Below are 24,590 nucleotides of genomic sequence, written 5' to 3' on the forward strand. Positions count from 1 at the left end.
CCCTTTGGGTACTTTGATTTTTTTTCCCTTTGGGTACTTTGATTTTTACACTGATCATTGATAGCATTGATCAGTGTTATCGGCGATCTGCTCATTGAGCCTGCCTGTGCAGGCTCAGAGCAGCAGATCGCCAATCGGACCACCCGGAGGCAGGTGAGAGACCTCCGGCGGTCCATTTTAACGATCGGATCCCCGCAGTCACACTGCAGGGGTCCCGATCAGTAAGTGACAGGGGGCTCCCCTTGTCACTTACACTTAAACGCCGTGGTCGGCGGCGTTTAAGGAGTTAATGACACGTGGCAGCGCGATCGCTGCAGTGTGTCATGAACAGTGAGGTGTCAGCTGCTGATTGCAGCCGCCGCCCCCACCTGCTATGAAGCGCGCTCCGCTCCGGAGGGCCGGTAATCTTCATTACGTCACTTGCATTCCAACGGTGGAACGCGCCGGCCCTGCTGCAGCAGACAAGAGGATTAGGTAAAGTATAAGATACAGACTGCAAAAGCAGTCTGTATCTTCATAAATAGACTGCCTTTGCAGTCTGTATCTTATACTTTACCTAATCCTTTTGTCCGCTGCAGCAAGGCCGGGCGCCGCCATCTTGAATACGTCACTTGCGTTCCGCTGCTGGAACGCAAGTAATGTAATCAAGATGGCTGCACCAGACTTGCTGCACCAAACAAGATGCAAAACAAGAGTCCGTGGAGTCTCAGTTGCGAGTCTCAAAACATGGGATAGCCAGATATCTCTAGCCTGTTGCCATGATGGGGGGAGCACCACACCACCCTGATAAATAGCCCCTTAAGTCCCACTCGGTTGCGAGTATTGGAACACAAACAGGGAAATACCAGGGTGGCCCCTTTTTGTCAATGTCTAACTCAAGGTGCGAGTATTGCGATCATGACAAGGGCTTGCCAAGGCAGGCTTCCATCCACAGACAGCCGTTTCGTGGTATTTGCCCCTCATCAGTGTGGAGTAGGATTCTGGCTAGTTGGGGCAATGACAAGTCAACCAACAAAACACAGTAATCACTGAACTCAAGGAGAACAGTGAAAAAAACTCCAATGAAGTACTCAATCAAGAGTCTCCACTGATGCCCCCAAAAATTTAAATATGCAAAACAAGAGTCCGTGGAGTCTTGGTCACGTCTCAAAACTCGGGATAGCCAGATATCTCTCGCCTGTTGCCAACGGGGTGCCTCCATGATACACCAAACAAGAGGATTAGGTAAAGTATAAGATACAGACTGCAAAGGCAGTCTATTTATGAAGATACAGACTGCATCCCCTGACGAACAGACCCCAGGACAGATCTTGGATTAAAAGCAGCTATCTCTGACATGTCGCTATGACGTGTGAGAAGTTTGTTTAAATGATAGGTACCCTTTAAGGACCTCTTACAGATAATTATTAGCATCGAGCGTTATTAGAAACGATCCTGCGGCCGATAATTGGCCAGTGTAAAAGTGACACAGATCAGCTGGGGAAAATACCCGATCCTCAGCTGATCGGGTCTTTAGAGTAGGCTTATATTTGCAGGCCACACATTGTCCTGTGTAAACGGGTTTGTGCGGCCAGCAATGATAAAGGAGAACCAAGATCACAGATATATATATATATAAGTATGTATATATATATATATATACATATATATATAATATATACGTATATATATAAGATGTAAGTATACACCGCTGCTAGTGATCTTTAAAGGGGTTATCCAGTCTCCAGATTGGGTGGGGTTTTGAAACTCAGTTCCATTAAAGTAAATGAAGCTTAATTGCAAACCACACCTGACCTGGAGACAACAATAGGGGGAAAAGTGGCCATGTTTTTGTAGGGCTGGATATCCCCTTCAAACGGACAGAAAAGACACATACATATCTGTGCTATCAGTTTCCCGGGCTGCACAAACAGTACAAACGATTGTGCAGCCTGGGCCCCTCAATCCGTCGTGCTGTGTTCGGATCTTGCTGGTGGGCACTCGTTTGTACCCCCCATGGCCAATAAATCACTATGTGTAAAAGGACCTTTAGAGAAAACTATTTTCAAATATTCTTTTAAGTAGGGATGGTCCGAACCTGCCGAGGTTTGCGTCCGTATGAACCCGAACGCTCGGCAGCAGATTTCCGCTGTCTGCCTGCTCCGTGGAGCGGGCGGATACAGCGGAAGGAACGCCTGGAAAACTACAACTCCATGGAGCGGGAATCATTACCAAGGGTTCGGGTTCGTACGAACCCGAACCGAACTCGGTTCGGACCATCCCTACTTTTAAGGAATACTGCGTAAATATAAGGGGGTCATCCTTCCAGGACCCTTAACTATTAGAGTAGGTTCACACTACGGAATCCACATGGATAATTTCCGGCGGATTCCGTGCCTCGTACCTGTTTATGGCGGTGCGCATATCCGCCAACTCCATAGACACTATTCTATGGCTGGGCGGATTCCGCATTCTGCCATAAGAAGTGACATGTCAATTCTTTCAGCAGAATTTGCCCGCCCATAGAATTGAGTCTATGGAACAGGAGGAGATGCGCACCGCTGTGAGCAGGTACAAGCAACGGAATCCGACGAAACTTATCCGCACGGATTCCGTGGTCTGAACCCACCCTAAAGCAGAATACAGGGTGAATACAGTGTTTTTGTTTTTTTCTGCAGGGGTACTGTAGAGGTATTGAACACTCTTTCTCAGGCTGCACCTAAGGCCAGAGTTAAAGGAGTTATCCACTTTCTTCCAGACACAATCGGAATCTGCCTGAACGCAGAATGAAGCCTATGGGACGGCCAGGACTGTGCACAGAATCTGCTGGAGGTTATCCGTGCGGATTCTGTAGTGTGAATGTGCCCTTATTCCGGTTTCCAAGTCAAGCACTCAGAGCAGGAACGGCTTGCTTAACCAATCACTGGCTAGGTTGGGACATCTCTGCAGCCAGTGACCAGCTGGATGGGCAGGTCTTGTTCTCAGCACTTTCCTGAGAAGCATGAAGAAGACAGGAGATCATGGCAGTGTACTCCTCTGTGTTTATTTAACCCCTTCAGGACCGGACTATTTTTTTTTTATTTTGCTCTTTTGTTTTTTTCCTCCTCGTGTTTAAAACGCCATAGCGCTTACATTTTTTCACCTACAGACCCACATGAGCCATTATTTTTTGCACCACTAATTGTACTTTGCAATGGCAGGCTTAATTTTTGCATAAAGTACACTGCAAGTTGTTACGATTACAATGATATGTAACATGTATAACTTTTATTTTATTAAATGCCTTTTAAAAAATTAAAACGCTTTTTCAAAGAATTAATGTTCCTTTAAAATGTTCGCTCTATTCCCATACTTAAAGCGCTTTTATCCTTTGGTCTATGGGGCTGTGTGAGGTGTCATTTTTTTGCGCCATGATGTGTTCTTTCTATTGGTACCTTGATTGTGCACATGCGACTTTTTGATCGCTTTTTATTACAATTTTTCTGGATTTGATGCGACCAAAAATGCCCAATTTTGCGCTTTGGAATTATTTTGCGCTTACGCCATTTATCGTGCGAGATCAGGAATGTGATAATTTAATAGTTCAGGGGATTACACGCGCGACGATACCAAATAGGTTTGTTTATTTATTTAATTATTTTTATTCATAAAATGGGGAAAGGGGGGTGATTCTTACTTTTATTAGGGGAGGGAATTATTTATTAATAAAAGAACATTTATTTACTTTTTTACACTAATTTATACTAGAAGCCCCCCTGGGGTTAGGGTTATACCCCCTGGGGGATTTCTAGTATGCCTGCTCTGATCTCTCATAGAGATCTATGCAGTATAGTTATACTGCATAGATCCATGAGATAGGCACTCTTGCTTTCGGCTGCTGCAGCCGAAAACAATAGAATGCCGAGCCCGGATCAGTGCCATTACGGCGCAGACCCCGGCTGGGACCAGATGCGGGGATCGCTCCTTCACGATCACGTCACGGGGAGGGCAATCCCCCCCACTAAACACCAGGGAAGTGTTTAAGGAGCATTTTAAATGCAGCTGTCAGCTTTGACAGCTGCATTTAAAAGGCTAATTAGCGGGCACGGCAATCGGACCATGCCCGCTAATAGCCGCGGTCCCAGGCTGTATATAGCACCCGGGATAGCGTCAGTTCAGAGCGTGGTCGCCGTGCGGCCCCCCTCTGGACTCCCCCACCCGCATGAGGACGTACAGTTACGCCCTCATGGGAGAAGGGGTTAGCCAGTATTAGGGGGGAAAAAAAACAAACAAAAAAAAAACTGATTTCTTTTAGTAACAGCGCCACTCTCCTCCTCAGTTTGTGTGTGGCATTGCAGCTCAGTTCCACTGACATGAATGGAGCCAAGTTGTAATACCACACCCAACCTGAAGACAGATGTGGCACCTAATCCTGGAGAACTCCTTTGAATGCTTATGTAGGTGCTGATCACATCTGTTTTTTTCAGTAGCTGGAAACAGTGTTTTGTAAAAGGCGCACATACGGATTATTGATATTAATCAATGTCGTCAGAGCTGGGGTCGGGCCTGGTCCTCTTCCTCTTCGGTGTTTTCCACTAAAGTGAATGGGAGAGGAAAAAGCTGCTTGTGCACTTGCACACCAGCAGCCTTTTCATTGGCTGGAGTGCGTCACATGGCTTCCGTTTTTTTTTTTTAAGGTATCACCGGAGTTCTTTAACAGCCATTTTACATGTCGTCTCAGTATTAAATCCCTTTAAATGGGACTAACAGTAAACCTAGGTGTGGCCAATGTAAGATACGTCACTGGAGGTGATCCGACAACAGGTACGTGATTCATACATGTGACATGCACGTTATATTTCAGGCCCACGCAATGTCATGAGGTAATTTTTATTGCAACTGGTAAAATATAAATCTGTTCCATTCTTTTATAGAAACATCTTATCTCCGCCTCAGTCTGTCCCGGGCAGACATGAAAAAAAAGGTTGTTGTTTTTTTTTTAAAAAAAAAAAAAGGAAAAAAACGTGAACTTTCCGAACATTAACCCTTTAATTGACAGAGCTCGTAGCAGCAGGAAGCAGGGGGGTGAGGATCTGGCAGCAGTTTTTAGGAGTCACAGCAATACATGTGAATCAGCACATAACACGTTTACTTTGCCTTCATATTATCCTATGGAGAACACTATCTAAAGCCCTTTGATCTCTCCCTGTGCCTTATCAGCATTTTCTATACTGTTTTGTTTGTCCCTTGTTAGCCCTTATTACCGTATCTGTTATATATCTACACCTTGCCCTCAGGGTAGCCTATATCTTTATCACTAGATGGCTCTGACATCTATAGTTTTACCATCCCCTTCCTGAGCTTATCCCATCTCAGCATCTTGTCCGCCTCCCCTCCTTCCCCGTCATTGTGACGTCATAACAAGCCAGGACAAGTGTGCAGAAGCCCCAGGCGGACCCCGCCGCTTCATCTCCGGCCCTCAGCTCTGTGCATGTGCAAGGTTTTCAGCGAACATTCAACAATTCCTAACAAACATCTGACCAGGTGAGATGGCCTGCAGATGCCAGGTGCCACCGGTTAATGCTCCGCATGTTATATATTCATTCACATTTCAGGAAAGAGGTTGATCAAGTGTCCCCCAATGCAGGACACGAGAAGGTGAAGTCACCAAGACATCAAGCCAGGGGTAGGAAAGAATTCCCGTTCTGCCTGGCAACTGGAGTCCCAACTTTTGCCAGGATGATAGCAGCTTAGTGGCTCCTACAGAACGACCACTAGGAGGCGTCTGACCCCCATCACACAGCTCCAGGGTGGGATACCGGAACATGGATTCCCTTCTGTCCACTGGCTGGAGAACAAGAAAAAGAAAGTTTTTTTTTAATTAAACAAACTTATTGGTAGGCTGAACCATTAATTATTCATGGAAGTGATGTCTCTAGTGAGATTACCTTAGATCTCAGCTCTGATATTAGGAACCATACCTCAGTATATAAGGGGAGTGGCGGGGACAAGGGGGGGGGGGGTGACAGATTTGCTTTAAATAGATATGTGAAAGTATTTTACACGGCAACTAACATTCCAATCCGAGTCCGTGTCGCTCACCACCCTTACTCCCATCTGTACATTCACACCGGCTCTGGCCAGGGTTTGTCCTATGCAGCTGTCAATTTCCATGTGCTCAATTTTGCCGTTGTGTGCCAAGAGACCAATTGCAGGGATAAGCTGCCGGTCGGTGACAACCCAAAGGCACGCATATGAGAAGCCTTGCTACAATAGTAGCCAATCAGCATTCACCTACTATCTAAACTGCAATGAATGAAATGTAAATTCCCCCCCTCTCCTACTGTCTATAGGTTAGCAAGAAGAGATCAATGACACAGAGTGTCACACTGACACACAGGGTAAGACACCGGCCATGTCAAAGAATGGCCGGTGTCAGAAAAGATCTTCATTCCTGATGTATTGGGATACGGGTGCATCAGTGTACGCCCACATCCCAATTCGCCGCTGCACACAATGGAGCATGCAGCCAGAGCCGCACGCTCCGTTGTGTGACCTGACATATTTTCTGCGGCTGCAGAAAACGGAAGTGTCAGTTTTTTTACGCCGCCACCAGTGATCCCGGCCAAAGTGTATACACTCCGACCGGGATTCCCTCAGCCTGCAGCACAGTAAGTTCTGTATGAGTCACAGCCGTTGTACAACAACAACCGTGATTAATACAGAACTTACGCTGTGTGAACATTGTAGGGTCAGGGTGTCCAAACCTGGGAGTCTGTCTCCTGCAGTGATACAGAGATGAGAGTCATCGGGGAAGTTCCATCTAATGATCATTACATTAGTTTAGATCTGATCACACATATAAACTTTTGACATGTCAGTAGAGGTTTCCTATGGGGATTTGCTAGTGCTGTGGACAGTTACTGTCCCAAACAGAGGTGGCAGCAGAGAGCACTGTGTCAGACTGGACAGAATACACCACTCCCTTCTATGACCATCTACTAATCCAGCACCTACTACATAAGGTACAGATATATTCTTCCGTCCCACTCACCTAGTCTGTATTTGTCTTTGGCCTCTGATCGTTCCTTTGCATCAAAATACCAGACAGTGATGGCATATCTATGGATGAAGAGAACACCGGTACAATGTTAGACCTTGAACATGGACGCTCATGCTAAACTGGTCTCCAACACTGTATGACACTTACCGCATGGCGTAGGCTGGCTTCACTTCATGAGGATTGCGGCGATCAGACCAGAAAATCAATAACCGGTCAAATAATGGCTCAATATTGGCTACAACAGAACGGCCTTCTGGGAAGATCTGTAGAAGTCCCCCATGGACCTAAGGCATAAGAAGGTGAAATGTCAGATCCAATAGGCCTGTGCTGAGGATATTATACAGTTGGTATCTGTATATGCCACCTGTGGCATATACACCATAAATATACACCACCTGTGGCCTTGTGCTTTATTATAGGCATTCCCTGATGACACAACATTCTTATAAGTTACAGTACATGGCATTATCCTATCTACATTACATTGGGTTATGACAGTTACAGTATATACCAGACAAATACTGTATACAAGAGTTTCAGAAATTTGCAAACCATTATGTTCCCCTTCTGTCTAATATGCGCCAAGGCCTTGCACAATGAAATGACTGATAGACGGGCTGGGGTTGCAGCAGGTTACACCTTTGGTATTTTGTAAGTCATTGAAGGTTTGCCAGTCTGTGCCCGCAGCGTCATAAATAAACTAGGGGTCATTAAATGCAGGAAACGGCCGAGCAGACCACATGACTGACTGTCGTACAGAACAAGAACATGAAGGCACATTAAGAATCGACGGCCTGTCAAGCCGGATTTAAAGGGCTAAGTCAGTGAAAAATGACCCATCTACTACTACTGTATTCTTGTCCATAGGGAGCAAGATTCTTCTAAATAAAGGTGATGAAGCTATTGTACATTGGTTAGCTATATTGAGTGTAGTGACTTCCGATCAGATATTCCTCCCCTACTCCTATGCCAAGTAACAGTCTCCTGAGCCACCACATGAATGGGGGATCATGGATGCCATCAGTCTCTATTGGGGTTGTGCAGAATAGCCAAATACTCAATTTGGCTGTATCTATGGCTCCCATGGTGAATAAATAGAGTTAACATGTTCATTCTAATGGGAGAATTGAGTCCCAGCAGCCAGACACCCCAAGATAGATATCCCCGTGAATACCCCTTTAAAGGGGTACTCCGAAAATATATCATTTTCAAGACAATTGGCTTCAGAATGTTATGCAGATTTGTAAATTACTTTCTGACATGGACAGAGGTGGCAGCAGAGAGCACAGTGTCAAACTGGAAAGAATACATCACTTCCTGCAGGGCATACAGTAGCTGATAAGTACTGGAAGACTTAAGATTTTTAAAGAAAAGTTATTAACAAATCTGTACAAATTTCTGATAACAGTTGATTTGACATGTATTTCCTTTTCTCTGGGCATTTCAAGCTGCTTTACTCACAGGGGTGTGGGGTATCCCACCACAGATGTCTCTACTTTGAACACCCCTCGCAAAAGCCTGGTACTTCAAAAGCACAGTGGTGATGAGTGGGCATGTATAGGTTTTGCCACTAGATATCAGCCTTATGTATATTTATGTATGTATGTTGCACAGCTGTAGTCATGTAAGAGTTATTGTGTTGTATCTTGTGGTTCTGTACACCAATGAGAGAGAGACTCTTTCCTTCTACCCATCTATATTCTCCTTTCTTCTTGCACTCTCTTCTCCACCACTCACAGGAGATGTTACATACACCCTGTAGGAAGTAGTCACATGGGGAGAGGACGTGTAGAAAGGCACACAGATCAGGCATCCCTGCTGAGTTAGCCAGGATTTGGCTCTGCTAGGTTCCCTGTCCAGGACAAAACAGCTGTAGTGTACACTTATGAAGAACACAGAGACTTTCTTTCTTAAAGCAACACTTCTACCAACAATGCAGTGCTAAACACCTACAGAGAGGACAAGTCAGGGATCACCCCAACACACGCCGTGAACATCTCAACACAGTGCAGGACAGTATCCTAAAGCAGAGGAACTGATCCGATAAGAGTACGTAGGCTCTTGGCTGCTTTGCTCTATTTCACAGCGCAGATGACACCAGATAACTTCGGACACCTTGCTCAAGGTAACTAGGACTGGGGCTTGTGTCACCCTGATAGGATGGGTAACTCGACACTGCAGTGCAAAAGGTGGTATAGCGACAAAGGTCGAAGCACAGGCACAAGTATTCTTCTTCTTCTACAGTTCCGTCAAAGCACAGTACTACATTGGGTTGGGGCTCTCAAGACAAACTCCTCTCTACTACTCTGAACTCTACTCTTCTCAGCACGCAACACTGCTACCTTACTCTCCACCTCAGTATCTCTCAGTACAGATCTGGCGAACGCAAGTCTGTATCTCAACAGTCACTATTTATCTTGTATCACAGAAGACTTGCTAGTAAAGAAAGCATTACCTATTCTACTGGGACTCAGTGATCATTGCATCAGCACCTACACACCAGCTACACCGTCCTTGGGTCATTTCCCCTTTCTGTGGGTGGTGGTACAGACAGTCCATGTGGGTCACATCTCCACTCCGGACCACCGTGATAAGCGCCTAAAGGACCCATCACAACCCGGCAGGTCACAGACCATTGGGGAGGAATATAGCCAGCCACAAAAAACTAAAAGCAGGTATACCATTACACCTGTGTGCCAAGTTAGCACTGGCATCACGACAACCTCCTAACCGGCTGAGCTATATTCCATCGACCAACCACCACAGTAGTGGAGTCACACAGTACCATCTAGCAAGTGACCGGTCGCAGCTGCAACAGAACAGTCACCACAGGTGTTCATAGACAATGAAGATTCACCGCAAAAAGCCGAACCTCACATCTGGCGAATGTGGAATAAAAAGAATTCTTCCTTTATTATGAATTAGACATTAAAACAAATTGCATATTTGCACTTGTCACCAGTGGAAAGCTAGTCCAATGCATTTCAACTGCATCTAAGTGATGAAAACACGTTGGATAAGTTTCCCACTGGTGACAGTGCCATTATGGAGTATTCCCACTGCATAGATCTGAAGTTAATTTCCACTGTGCATTACTATAGCCATGCCAGGGGTCAGATCCGTGCTGGGATCAAGGTGCAAATAAGCACGTGGGAGGAGGATGAGCTGGATACACTGTGTAATAATGTGTAATCATGGAGGGGGGGTGCAGATACAACTGAATGTGCCGATTGTTGGGGCACAAGCCGATTCTGCTGGTTGTTGGTAACACCACTACTCTTTTACATCTAAAGTCCTCTCCTCCTAATATTTGTAAATTGGGGGGGGAGAGGCAGCCATGTTTATAAATCCAGGATAGAATGTAATAATGTAAATGCAGACCGATTTCCTGAGATGCTGCAAACCAGACATTGCAATTATTTTGCATTGGGGAATCGGACTCCCTAATGAATAACCTGCTGCACCCAAAAGAGGATGGGAGGTTTCCTAGCAACATGCTATTTGGGAGCGAGGGAGGGGAACGAGCCGATGAAACAAGGTCACCCTGTAGAGTTGTGCTCCCCGGCCTGTGGCTCTTCAGCTGTTGCAAAACCCCAACCCCCATCACGTCCGGACAGACAGTCTCCCTGTGCATGATCGGGGTTGTGGTTGTGCAACAGCTGGAGAGTCACAGACCAGGGGACACCACGGTAGAACATTAAAGAAGCATTTCATAAAAAAATATTATTGGCCCCCCCGGTAGGCGCTGGAGTGTATACTCACCACAGCAGATCGGTGTCCCGCGGCGCGGCTTCATATTGTTCAAATCCGGCGCGTGCTTACATCCGCCTCCGCTGTGACTCCTCTTCTCTGCCTTGTAATTGAACGCCGGAAGAGAATGCATAGAGGTGTGTGACTTCTGGCGTATAATCACAGGACAGAGAAGAGGAGTGACAGCAGAAGCGGATGTGAGCCCGCACCGGATTTGAACGGCTACGCGGGACCAGAACGATCGCGGGACCGGATCAGCTGTGGTGAGTATACGTGCCAGCACCTACCGGGGGGGGGGGGGGGGGGGGGGGCAATAATTTTTTTTTTTAACTGCTTCTTCAAATCAGAGGGGCTGCCAAACTTAACAACATTAGGCCACAACAGGGGCCAGTTCACACGGAGTAAAACTGGCGGAATTCCAAGCCCAAGCATACAAGCCCTCCCATAGACTGCCTTATAACGCGGCGGTTGGCGGCATTCCGTGGTGGAGTTCCGATGTGTAATTCCACCAGTTTTACTCTATGTGAACTGGCCCTAACACTGCACTGCTGCTCTCCCAACAAATCTGTATTATTAGTTATTAGTATTGCCCATAGAACATGCATCTATTCTTAAAACTCTGCAATGTGTTGTTCTTTTATGCCTCATCGAAATAAATGACAACTGGGCGTTACCATACGCTTGTCAATAGGGCGTGTCCCTATACACTCTGGCAGTGTCCAATCAGTGCTGCCACTATCACACACACCCTATTGACAAGGAGTGTGTCATTTTATTCTTAAAGCGTCCCTGTCATATGAAAAAAAAATTAAATTATTAAAAGTTTTGATCAGTCAGGAGAAGTATGCAGTCTAGCTGCCAAAGACATTATCTATAGACTTAAAATGGAGCATGGCTCCTGCTTCTTCCAGCTCTAATGATTAGTGTGTGTATGTGTGTGTGTGTGGGGGGGGGGGAGTAGATTTTTTAAACTGACACTTTAAATATCCAGAAGGAACAACAGAGGGAAAACATAATTCCAAAAAGGTATGTGTGTGTGTAATATATAATATATATATATATATATATATACACACATATATATATAATTCCAAAATATCAAGCCATCTTATATGTTGAGTGTAAACGGTATCAATGCGGGCAAACACAGGGTGATATCCACCTATATGCCTATATGATAGTCACAAGTGACAGTCATGAGACCATCCACAACCTCCCTACATCACTATCAGCAACCTCAGCACATGCATGGACAGTCATGGACAATGTGATCACAGGACTGTATCCCGTGTGGAACAGCTTCAGCCTGCGTTTGCCTCTTTATACCTTTATGCCAAGCTGTTGTACATGGAGTACTGTGTGCTTTGCTGACAGATCTTACCTTTGTGTCCCAGTTTTGATTTAGGTAGTAAATGCATGTTAAGCAGCGTCCATCCCTGTTTGGATTATCTACATGTCGTACATAGCCCATACCATTGCCGGGATAACAAGCGACCATTGCCTGGAAGAAATAAAGATAATTTATTAACATAATGCTTACATGGTGTTATATAATACACATCATAAACCAATACAAGACAGAAACTGACTGCTAGTTCTGTCTCCTAGTCCATCCCCAAAATGTCTCCTCAAAAGGCTAGATCCATTGTAGAGGAGTTTTTGATACGTATATATAATTATGAGAAGACTTATGTACCTATGGACAGCAGTGTTAAGGACAGGACTACTCTAACCAATGGTAGTATGCTTAAAGGGGTACTCCAGCAAAAAAGCTTTTTCCAGTAATTGAAACACATTACAAAGTTATATAACTCTGTAATATGCTTCAATCACCTATCTGCCCCCCCTTCCCGATCTTTTCCCCCCTCAACCTCCCACCAGGAAGTGAAGTAAACTCATTCTTACCTAATGACTGTTGACCCCAGGCTGCTCTGTGGCAGCGATTTTGTGACAATGACATCATCAAGAGGGAAACTGGTCTAGTCTAAGCCCTGTTAGGCCAGCCTCCCTTTGTCAGATGACTCAGGTTGCTCAGCTCTGATTGGCTGAGCAAGCTGTAAGTCATTTAACAGATTTACAGAGTCAGTTAGACATCACAGGAGACAAAGTGCATCATGGGAAAGCCCAAACCAGGAAGTAGAGAAAAAATTAAGACACAAACTGGAGGTTCAGGAACCTGTAAACAGCAGGAAATTCAAACAGAGACAGGAGTAATGGTAAGTGTAAAAACTATGCTTATGATTGATTGCTTTTTTTTTTTTTATCAGCACCGGAGTACCCCTTTAATATGCAGCAGATAAAAATCTCTAAGTGGTGCTCAAGGGATTTGACGACTCTGTAGAGCCTTTTCTTCATCAATCTGCCGTAACTTCACACACAGCAATATCCAATATCCACGTCGTGCACAGGGATCAAGGGTAAAAAGGAAAAAAAAAAAGGAATTGTGCCATAACGCGGTATGAGAAGTTTCTAACACTCATGTAAATAAGAGAAAGAATAAATTATGAAGATATATTTCTGTAGATGTCAAATATGGCTTCCCCAGAACTAGATCATCTATAAAGAGAGCGATTCCATTTGCAGACCTATCAGAGTCGCCTATATAAAATCACAGGTTCTCCAAATGGGACCCTAGAACCTGGATCTTTCTCCCTATAAGATATTCAGCCTTTCATATCAAGTTCGGCCATTTAATTTATTTATTTTAAATAGATCCATTTACCCCATTGCTTTTCAATGGGGCATCCGTTCGTTGTGTCAACACTAATTTTGTGTAGATTTAAAAAAAAGAATTTTTTTTATTAATAATTATATATATATATATATATATATATATATATATATATCTCAGTACATTATTTGTAATGTTGGCTAATAATGTGAAACAATGTTGCTGTATACTGTAAGGGTGAGTGCACACTACGGAATCCGCGCGTATGACCCGCAGTGAATTCCGTCGCTTGTACCCCCACGCGGCGGCGTGCATCTCCGCCTGTGCATTGAATAGTGTCTATGGTACGGGCGGAGATGCGTGGGGGTACAAGCGAAAGAATCTGCTGCGGGTCATATGCGCGGATTCCGTAGTGTGCACGCGCCCTCAAGTAGAATCTTACAACCATTAATATATATTCTCTTTCTAACATATAAGCATATAAAGTGTGAGCCCAGCTAAAAAGGAAATAAATAGTTTCATTTTTGTCCTGTAAAAAAAAAAAAAAAAAACACACAGGATCCTAACAGGTCTATTATTTTTAGAAGGTAAGTCTATGGCAACAGGATGCTACAGTACAGGTGCCATATTGGACCATCCTAATAATATAAATTTGCAATTGAATCATAAAAGAAAATAAAGATAAGTTTGGATTTAAAAAAAACTATATAAAAAAAAACAGTTGATCTTAAACTCTGCACAACTTCCTGTAAAAAACAGACATTTTCCTTAAAAAAAAAAAAAAAAAAAAAAAAAAGTGAATGGATGGACGTGTTTCCTTTAAAAGGTCCTATAACATAGTAATATTCAATGATATCTGTATTCTGGAAACATCTCATGACTGTGGGTGAGCGCCCGCTCAGTGGAGGACCCATGTTTTCAGCTATTCTAGGACATTTGGGAGATAAGAAGATCCTCCGCTCATTCCTGTGTATGAGAATCTACAGGCTCAGTGTTACTATACAATAACGTGCCCCAAACCTCCCCAACTCCGGGCCCCACCTGCGTCACCACTGTAGGAGCCCTCACAATATCCTGAAGATAAATCGCCCCGTGTCAGGGGCCACCACATTCCTCAAGGCTACTCTTAAAGGAGCAACACCGCTGTGTAGAGGAAGCTAATGTGCTCATTCAAGAACAGAGGGCTACTCCTTTTAATATCATACATAGAAGGATACCTATGTTAGATACAGAAGTAGCAGGTGCACCCGAACCCTAATACCTGAGGTGGCCCAAAGGACTGTCTGCTAGATAAGGAGGCGCCAGTATAATATGGCAGGTGGAGGCCTTTTATAGATTTTGCAGTGACTTCAAGTTACATCTCATGTACTGACGTACTGACTAAAGATTATCGAACCTGCCAAAAGTTCGGGTCCGCACGGACCCAAACAATCGGCACGTGAATCCTGCTGCCTAGATAAGGTGGATGCAGAAATAGGCTGTATCCATGTTTTCCAGAGAGTCCTCGGGCTGCATCCACTTTCTCCAGATGGAGGGATTCAAATCCCGATCACTTAGTTCTGTGTGAACCAGAACGTTCGGCAGGTTTGCTTCCCCAAACAGATCCATCATAGAAGAATGTTCAAGTTGCTTTCCATTGAGATCCAGTGTAAAATCTTGTTCCTCACTGAGCTGCACTATAGAACATTGAAGACTTAGGGTACTATTACACAGGCCGATAGCGGCCCAGTAAATACTGTAAATGAGCACTGATCTTCTAGATTAGCGCCCGTTTACTGGGCCTATTACACTGCCGATAATTGTTAAACAAGGGCTGCACAAACATTGTTAGCGATGTCCATGCAGCCCTTTCCTTTAGTGTAAAATAATAAAATTTTAACTCACCTTACTACGTTCCCCGGTGTCCTCGGAGGCCTTCCCCGCTGTCTGCAGCTCTGCTTTCTCTTCCAGCCTTTGCACTGACAGGCTGCGGCAGCTCAACAAATCACTGGCCAAGACAGGCCGAGGCCACTGATTGGCTAAAGCAGGCGGCGGCCTGTCAGTGCAAAGGCGGGGACAGAAGGCAGAGCTGCAGACAGCGGGGAAGGCTTCCAAGGACAACCTGTAATGTAGTAAGGCAAGTTTATATTTTATACTACAATCATCAGCCATTGGCCGCGCATCGATGATATTAGGTCGGAGCCTAAAGAAACAATCAGCCAACACGGAGCGATAATCATGATTTGACAGATTATCGCTCTGTGTAATAGGGCCCTTGCATTGCCCACCTAGGTGGGGCATTACATGGCTTAAACAGTGATTACATTTCCAGTTTAGAAGCCGGATCACTCTTCGCCCCTTTAACATATAGAGGGGACACATCAGACCTTTAAGCAACTTATTCAGTAGTTTGTAGAGACGATTTCTTAAGAAATATATAATTTCAACACTTTCACCATAGTTGGTGTATACACATCAATGTGTCATTTCTGGACAACCCCTTTAAGACAGCGATTGTGAATTAGGAGAGCCGCCGCCTATGTAACGTGAGCTGCCGCCAGATCAAGGTCGCTAAATATATATATATATATATATATATATAGCTAATGGTAACGTAGCCTTAAGCATGCTAAGGGTTAATCGGAATGGTACAGCCCACACCTTATGTACCGCCTGTATATAAGGTTTCCTGTAACCCACGCAGCTAAAGATAACGCCAACGTCAGAGCCCAGGATTTGAACCTGTGACCCAGTGACTCATAAGGATCTGCCGTTGAGACGTTAATCTAATCACAGAACATATATACAGTTTCTATACGTCACGCCCCTAGCATTACATCGTCCTATACATTCTAATATCACGGTCTGTGTTCTATCACACTGTACGGCAGATGTCTGCTCTCAACTCCCAATAGGCTCAGCTCACACAGTGCTTAGTCTGGACTGGATGTGCACACCTAATGCATTCTGGGGAAAAAAACTACCAATGTTTATGTCAAATCTATGCAACAGCACTGCATGTATCTGCCATTGTAAAAAAAAAAAAAAAAAAAAAATGTTAAAAAGACAAATATGTAAATAATTATTCTTAAGGTGAATATATACATTTTATAAAATACATGCCGCACTTGTGCCATGAAGCATTGTTTTCATGCTTGAATCTATGTCTAAAGACCAAGGATAGGGAACCTTGGATCTCCAGCTGTTGCAAAACTACAACTCCCATCATGCCTGGACAGCCAAAGCTTTAGCTTTGGCTTTCCAGGCATGATGGGAGTTGTAGTTTTGCAACAGCTGAAGAGCCAAGGTTCCCTACCAGTGCTATAGACACATTCAGCAGCACCTATTACTTACATCCAGGCATGATTATTTAACGTGTCACTGTTGTGTTTTGTTTTTTTTGCAGAAATCAATAGTACAGATGATTTTAAGAAACTTTGTAATTGGGTTTATTAGGCAAATCAGTATAATGGGATCAGGCCAACGTATGGTGCATGCAAAGCACTTCACACAATTCGGCAATTAACTAATTGTAGTGCTCTTCTGCAGACAAAGGAAGTGAGCAATCAGGTGGATATCTACTTGACCCAGAGTGGTAACAAGCTGGCCATAAACTTCAATAGCTGTTGTGCAAACAAACACTCACTCAGCCCACAGCTATCTCCCCCAATCCCCCCACGCAAGTGAATTTTGGCTTAAGTCCCTTAAGCAAGACTAGAAACGCTTCTTTAGCTAATAATCGACCTTTGTAAAAGTGTTAGCGATTGGCCAAGCAGCAGAGAAACACCTGCTCATCGGCTGATCACATCTTTTGTGTGGCTTCAAAATTTATCACTATTGGCAGCACAATGTATACTGTTATACTCAAATGGCCGCAGGAACAATACAGTGATCATTCGTGTGGCCCGGCCGTGCAATTTAATCATGCCTTCTGAAGGCACTGCAGATGGGAAATAAGCAGTTCATCTGACTGAGAACAACAGGATCAGGCAGTTGAAATTCAACATGCCTGATCCTCATCTCTCCCGCGGGATCATCTACCGGATGATTGGCCACTCCCACTAAAGTTAGCCGGATCAGATGATGGGTTTTAAAGTGTAATAGCTGTAATATATGATCCAAGCCATGCTGTAAATGAGCGGCGATCTCCTTGATTAGCACTCCTTCACACAGCCTATAACACGGCTCGATAATCATGTGGCCAGGGCTGCACAATTACTTGCTAGATTGTTTTTGTGGCTCTAGCGCTAGTCAGTCACTGGCAGCATATCCGCTAATACATGGGGAGATGTGTGGCTAACAGCAGGCTATGCTTTAATTGGAATTGATCGATCAGCCGACGAGCGAGTGTTTGCTCATACGTCAGCCCATGTCATAGGACCTAAAGACATCTATCTAATCATGGGGGGGGGGGGGGGATTTCCAATGTATGAAAGAACTCATCTATACATCTAAATAGATAAGTGATACTGTCTTTTTTTTTTATTATTCTGTCCAGTTGTCTGACACTTTTTTATACTTTTATTTTTAAATGATCTCAGTGGTCAGCAATATTATCCTGGCAGGTCCTAAAAGTGACAGCTCTTGCCGCGGTTGTCCTCAGGGGAACCCTTCATCCTGGTTGTCAAAGACAATAAGAGAGACAGTCAACGTGGCTCGAGCCTGACACTAAAGTATTAAGCCGAGCCTGACACTATACAGACAGTGTATAGTAGATTGTAAAAGGCTACTCACAATGGTTCACAATAGACATTTTGTTTCCAGATACGAAAAGGGAGGGAGGATTTAAAGAATCAAACAATACTTGCACTTACATCTACAAAAAAACTGTCCCTGGTGCATAGGGTTACTAGACCTCCCCAGCAGTGAATGGGTTACCCATAGCCATACGGTTGCCTAAGGGTTGGAGAAGAGAGCTGCATTTTAGTCATTTTTGGAATTGTTTTCCGGCAGCTCTGTGTATGTGTGTTTGGGATTCCAGAGCTAAACTCCTTGCACACATAGGGGAGCTGGCAGCGAGCAGCGAAGTGCAAGGCCTCAGTTGTCACCGGTCCAAGGAATTTCTTTCTGAACGCTGCCGCAATGGTTACTGGGGTCCACTCCCTATCCAGAAATATACAGAGCTAACATTTCATAAGCCAAACCTGCATGTATAGTATATTGGCAAATTTACATTTTTGTATAGAGAACAGTGATTTGTCTTCAATATCCATAGCGCAGGCCAAAGGATGACAGATATAGGCTGGGTTAAACGTCCAGCAACCAGACTCCTCTCCAGCCGTTACATTAACGTCTCTTCCCGGTGTCAGACCCTGTACTGGTTGCCCATTAAATCATGGAATTCAGTTCGAACTCCTTATCGTCGCCCAAAAAGCTCTTCATAATTCTGCCCCTTCATACATCTCCTCCCTCATTTCCACCAATATCCAACCCGACCTCTATGTTCTACTAATGATCTTAGGGTGCTTTTACACAGACAGATATCTGACAGATCGTTGAAGCCAAAGCCAGGAACAGACTATAAACAGAGAACAGCTCATAAAGGAAAGACTGAGATTTCTCCTCTTTATAAATCCATTCTTGGCTTTGGCTTCAAAATGGGATTCCTAGGCAGGCGCAATGATATCATATCCCCACTCCTCCCTGGGGATTCTATCCCTGCAACAAAATGGAGCAGTGAGTTTATAGCAGTGAAGGGAGACGGACATCAAGAGGTCCTGAGCATTGGGCTAAAACATGTGTCTTGGCTTATCCTTATATGCTATAAGCTTATGCTAGCGATTCCCCTGTCAGGAGCTGTGATGGCCCATGACTAAGAGCCCTATAACACGGCCAGATATTTTGGAGCAAGTGAGTCATGTCAGCGATCGCTTGCTTCTTATTCCTCGCACAGACATTAAGCAGGGGGGGCTGCAGGGAACTGCAGGAGGGGCTGCCCGGACAAGGTTTAAATCATCCAGCTGGCCCATAGAAAAGAGTGGTGGTCTGCTGCCACCACTTCTATTACACTGAGCGATGGCCATCAGACTGTCGCTATGGTTATGTTTTTTTTTTAAACATGTTTTAAGACAACGATCAGCCGACACTAAACGATTATTGGCCAGAACGGTCATATGGTGTAAGAGGGCCCTAACATGTCTGCCTTGGGGTACAATCTTCACTAGTACTCCATGAAAATATTTTGATCTCTATCTGGAAACCAAATCCCCTATATAGCATTACCCCATAGATATCTCCATGGCACAAGGTAAAAGCGGGTACAGATGACATAAGAGAGTACAGAGATATATGTGCTATATTTCTACTTAAAAAAAAAAATTAAAAATCAATAGAACTGTACACACACAAGTTTCACCGTCCTCCGCAGTCTTCATTGTCCTCTCAATATCTTTTTACAAAAATCCTTAAAATCAAAAAATCCAGGAGGAAGGGAGTTCAATGGTGTACAAACAATTTCTGAAGTATAAAAGTACGCTGAAACGGCTACTACTTACTCTGCAATTCCTGCTTTTGTGGTGCGTCTGACATCCTGACAATAAACAGGGTGCGGTTCTTTTTTTTTTTTTTTCCTACAAGATTGTAACAGTTTTCAATGCAACATAAACCAAAATAATAAACCACAGCGGTCTGGCCTGTGCACAAGGGAAGTTAGGAAAGAAAAGGCAGTAAACAGGGTCAATTTCAAAGGAATTTTTGGAAACGCAAGTGGATTTAGAAGATATCATTTCATTGCTTGTTATGGTTCCCATATTGGGTGGATAAAGACTTTAGAAAGCAATTAGACAAGAGACGGAAACAAATTGACTTTTTTGATGGCCTCGCTACTAGAATTTTTTTGGGATAGAAACCACCACAAAATTCACGGGCTCTTTTGGGTTATTGGTGCCTGGGATTCCTGGGATTCACCAGAGTACCATACCTGGTATCTCACTAATTGGGCCCGTGAGTAAAAGAGACAGAATTTACTAACTGAATTCCGCACGGAGGATTCCACTCGAAATTCATGTCCTATTGCTTCAATGGGGTTTCTCGTGCGCCTCTGCCCAAAGAACAAACATGTTCATTCTTAGAGCGGAGACACACAATAAATCCCATTGCCTTCAATATTCTGGGGAAGCTGCCTTTAACAGCATTTAAGGATATGCTTTACAGCAAGTCCCATGGACATAGGCAACAGTGTGGAGTTCACCCAATAAGATGAATGGGAGAGGTTTTTGGACATGCTCTGTGACCTGCGCAGAGGTCATTCTATGAGAAGGGGGAGGCTGAGCTATGAGCTTTAACTACTGTGAACAGTTACATTATCTACAGGGTGAGTCAAAAGTTTCAGGACAAAAGGGAAAATAACATATCTGAACACCCAGCAAGAAACGAGTGAGGGGGCTTATCTTCTAGGCCATATGTGGAACACAGCCGCCATTTTGAAAGCTGCCACACAAGATCAATTACAAGTTTTTCCCAATAAGGAAGGTGGTCATGTAGCCTATCAAGACCAGAAAACAGATTTGGAATTTAGAATTAGAGATATTTTCAAAATATCTAATATTATCAACAGAAGGTTGCAACAACCACCCGGAAACTTCCCTGTGATGCACAGCTATTTTACGTATTCAATATGTTGTCCATGGTGCTGAACACAGAGCTAAAGGCACTGGATCCAATTATTATAAATTTGTGATAACTTTGCAAACCTGCAAATATTGCAGTCGATTCCTGAAATAATCCTGGTCTTCTCCAATATGCTACATGACCCCCTTCCCAGCGGAAACACCTGCCCTTTATCCAATATGGCAGCTTTGAAGATGATGACCACGTTCAAAACATAGCCTAAAAGATAGGCCTCTCACCCATTACTTGCTAAGGGTTTCAGATGTGTCATTTGGCGTTACCCTTCACTACAATCCTGTATGTGATAAGAACGCTGCTGGAAAGTGATCGGTACAGAACAGGAAGTGTCAGCTTGTTATTAGGCCTAAAAGCCAGATTGAAAAGTTTATTTTAAGATATAGATAGTGAATGTAAAAAAATCAGAAAAAAAAATACCAAAAACTATTTAAAACATATTTAACTTAAAAACTTGAATTTAAATTCAAATTTTAATTTTAAAGATTTTCCACAGGTTTCCATCTAGTAAACATAAAATATGTCTATTTTTTAGGGTTGTTTGTCCTCTATTTTAACGATGGTCTAACTTTTTACATCAGTATAGTGTATGAGGCTCTTTTTTGGGGGTCAATTTGGACTTTAAGTGTCCCTGTGTACCACATGTCAAAAGCTTTGATCAGTCAGGGTCTGGGTGTTCAGGCCCCCACCAATCGCTGGCAGAAGTGCGTGGCTAAGCGCTTCACCCCCTGGCTTGTTGCATTCCCTATTGTTTCTCCCCAGTGCTTCTCCCAGCAAGAACACCAAGACCATCACCGATCAAAACTTGACATGACTGTGGTGTCATGTCAAAAGTGTTTTTTTTTTTTTTTTTTTTTTTTTTTTTTAAAGAGGACCTGTCACCCCCCGTGCCGGGGTGACAGGCTCCCGATCCCCCGTTAGAGCCCCCTATACTCACATGATCCCGCTTCCTGAGCCGGTCGGGTCACGGAGATATCAGCGCCCGAAGCCCGGCGCGTGCGCTGACAGGAGAGTCCGATGCCCATAGAGAATGACGGAGCATTGGACTCCCCATTCATTCTCTATGAGCGTCGGACTCTCCTTTCAGCGCGCGTGCCGGGCTTCGGGCGCTGATATCTCCGTGACCCGACCGACTCAGGAAGCGGGACCCGGCGGGATCACGTGAGTATAGGGGGCTCTAAGGGGGTGGTCGGGAGCCTGTCACCCCGGCACGGGGGGTGACAGGTCTCCTTTAAGTCACAGGGACACTTCAATTTAGATTTTATAAGTGGTATTTTGGATTATGATGAAATGCAGTTACAGTCTATATTATTTTTGTTAAAAAAAAAAAAAAAAATGTAATACTAATGTTCATAGGGGTTTTATGACCTCTTATATCCTGGGATCCCTTAATTGATATGTGCTTATATTTGGTATGGAATCAAATCACAGAAAACCCATCAGACTTGGGTGTACAAGGAGTTAAAAAGTAAAGAACAAAAAAATAAAAATAAAAAATATTGATGGTTCCTCCTATTTTAGATTTATATACAGTGCAACTCATAAGATTCATGGCTCTTTTACGTGATTATCGGCCACACAGGTCAATATCCTGTTGTGAATCGGTGATCAGCTGATGAACGAGCAAACACTCCGAAAGTGACTGATCCGGTCATTTTTAAATCAGCAAACACTCTGTGCATCTGCCGCAGCATAATCATAAAAATCCAAATACAGGACAATTACAGGTGTCCGTCTTCCACTGATACACTCTGACCCAGTGGTCAAACACACACCATAGCTTCACCGACGTAAACGGTGGTCCGTTTACTTCGATGAAGCTACTCCATGAGATGTGGGGTCCCAAATCCTCATGCACAGCAATGTGAATGGTGGTGCACTACAATCTATATTAAAGTGTAATGGGTGGGGGAGGCCGAGAATCCCACAGATCGCTAAAACAAAGCGGTGCGCAGCATGCCTTTTTTTGCTCGGGAAAACAGAGCGAGTGGAATATGGATTTGGCAGAGTCTCAGCACCCGCCCCCCATGTCTCTATGATATGCCAGAAATTTTATGATACTTCATGTCACAAATGGGAAATGTGATTGCACCACTGACTAGGGACATTTCCAGGATAACCTCTCTCAACTTTGGAAGAATTTCTTGCAATGTTGTGAAATCTGCAGCAAACTCCCCCATGATGGATACTTACACAACCCAAGCTATCCAGAGGCATATATTATTACTACATCATGTAATGTGCATGGCAGCTCAGATACTACTATACAATCTAATGAATAAAATCCAGACACAGCTGTAACCGTCCACATACTACTACACCATGCTATATGTACAACCGTCCAGAAACTACTTTGTGCTTTATGTACAACCGTCCAGATACTACTACACCCTGCTGTATGTACAACCGTCCACATACTACTACACCCTGCTGTATGTACAACCGTCCACATACTACTACACCCTGCTGTATGTACAACTGTCCACATACTACTACACCCTGCTGTATGTACAACCGTCCAGATACTACACCGTGCTATATGTACAACCCTCCAGATACTACTGCACCCTGCTATATACAACCGTCCAGATACTACTGCACCCTGCTATATACAACCGTCCAGATACTACTACACCCTGCTGTATGTACAACCGTCCAGATACTACTACACCCTGCTGTATGTACAACCGTCCAGATACTACTACACCCTGCTGTATGTACAACCGTCCAGATACTACTACACCATGCTATATGTACAACCGTCCAGACACTACTTTGTGCTTTATGTACATCCGTCCAGATACTACTACACCGTGCTATATGTACAACCGTCCAGATACTACTACACCCTGCTGTATGTACAACCGTCCACATACTACTACACCCTGCTGTATGTACAACCGTCCAGATACTACACCGTGCTATATGTACAACCGTCCAGATACTACTGCACCCTGCTGTATGTACAACCGTCCAGATACCACTACATCCTGCTGTATGTACAACTGTCCAGATACTACTACACCCTGCTTTATGTACAACTGTCCAGATACTACTACATCATGCTATATGTACAACCCTCCAGATACTACTACACCGTGCTGTATGTACAACTGTCCAGATACTACTACACCCTGCTGTATGTACAACCGTCCACATACTACTACACCCTGCTGTATGTACAACCGTCCACATACTACACCGTGCTATATGTACAACCCTCCAGATACTACTTTGTGCTTTATGTACAACCGTCCAGATACTACTACATCATGCTATATGTACAACCCTCCAGATACTACTACACCGTGCTGTATGTACAACAGTCCAGATACTACTACACCCTGCTGTATGTACAACCGTCCAGATACTACACCGTGCTATATGTACAACCCTCCAGATACTACTACACGTGCTGTATGTACAACTGTCCAGATACCACTACATCCTGCTGTATGTACAACAGTCCAGATACTACTAAGTCATGCTTTATCTACAATCGTCCAGATATAATACTGTACTATGTAATGAATAAAATTCAGACAC

The 24,590-nt window shown here is 44.0% G+C and overlaps 1 protein-coding gene across 2 annotated transcripts in view; it reads right to left on the minus strand.

The window, feature by feature from the left end:
- Positions 1-4,829: 4,829 nt before the first annotated feature.
- EGLN2 (egl-9 family hypoxia inducible factor 2) overlaps positions 4,830-24,590 on the minus strand; it is a 34,400-nt gene continuing 14,639 nt past the window's right edge. For both annotated transcript variants that reach the window (XM_069986765.1, XM_069986764.1), the window contains exons 3-6: positions 12,153-12,272; positions 7,169-7,305; positions 7,013-7,080; positions 4,830-5,806 (exon numbers count right to left, since the gene is read on the minus strand). In XM_069986765.1, coding sequence (XP_069842866.1) covers positions 5,754-5,806; positions 7,013-7,080; positions 7,169-7,305; positions 12,153-12,272 — 378 coding nt within the window. In that variant the 3' untranslated portion in view covers positions 4,830-5,753. The remainder of the gene's footprint in view (positions 5,807-7,012; positions 7,081-7,168; positions 7,306-12,152; positions 12,273-24,590) is intronic.

Source organism: Dendropsophus ebraccatus, chromosome 10 (assembly GCF_027789765.1).
Source record: "Dendropsophus ebraccatus isolate aDenEbr1 chromosome 10, aDenEbr1.pat, whole genome shotgun sequence".
NCBI classification, from domain to species: domain Eukaryota; kingdom Metazoa; phylum Chordata; class Amphibia; order Anura; family Hylidae; genus Dendropsophus; species Dendropsophus ebraccatus.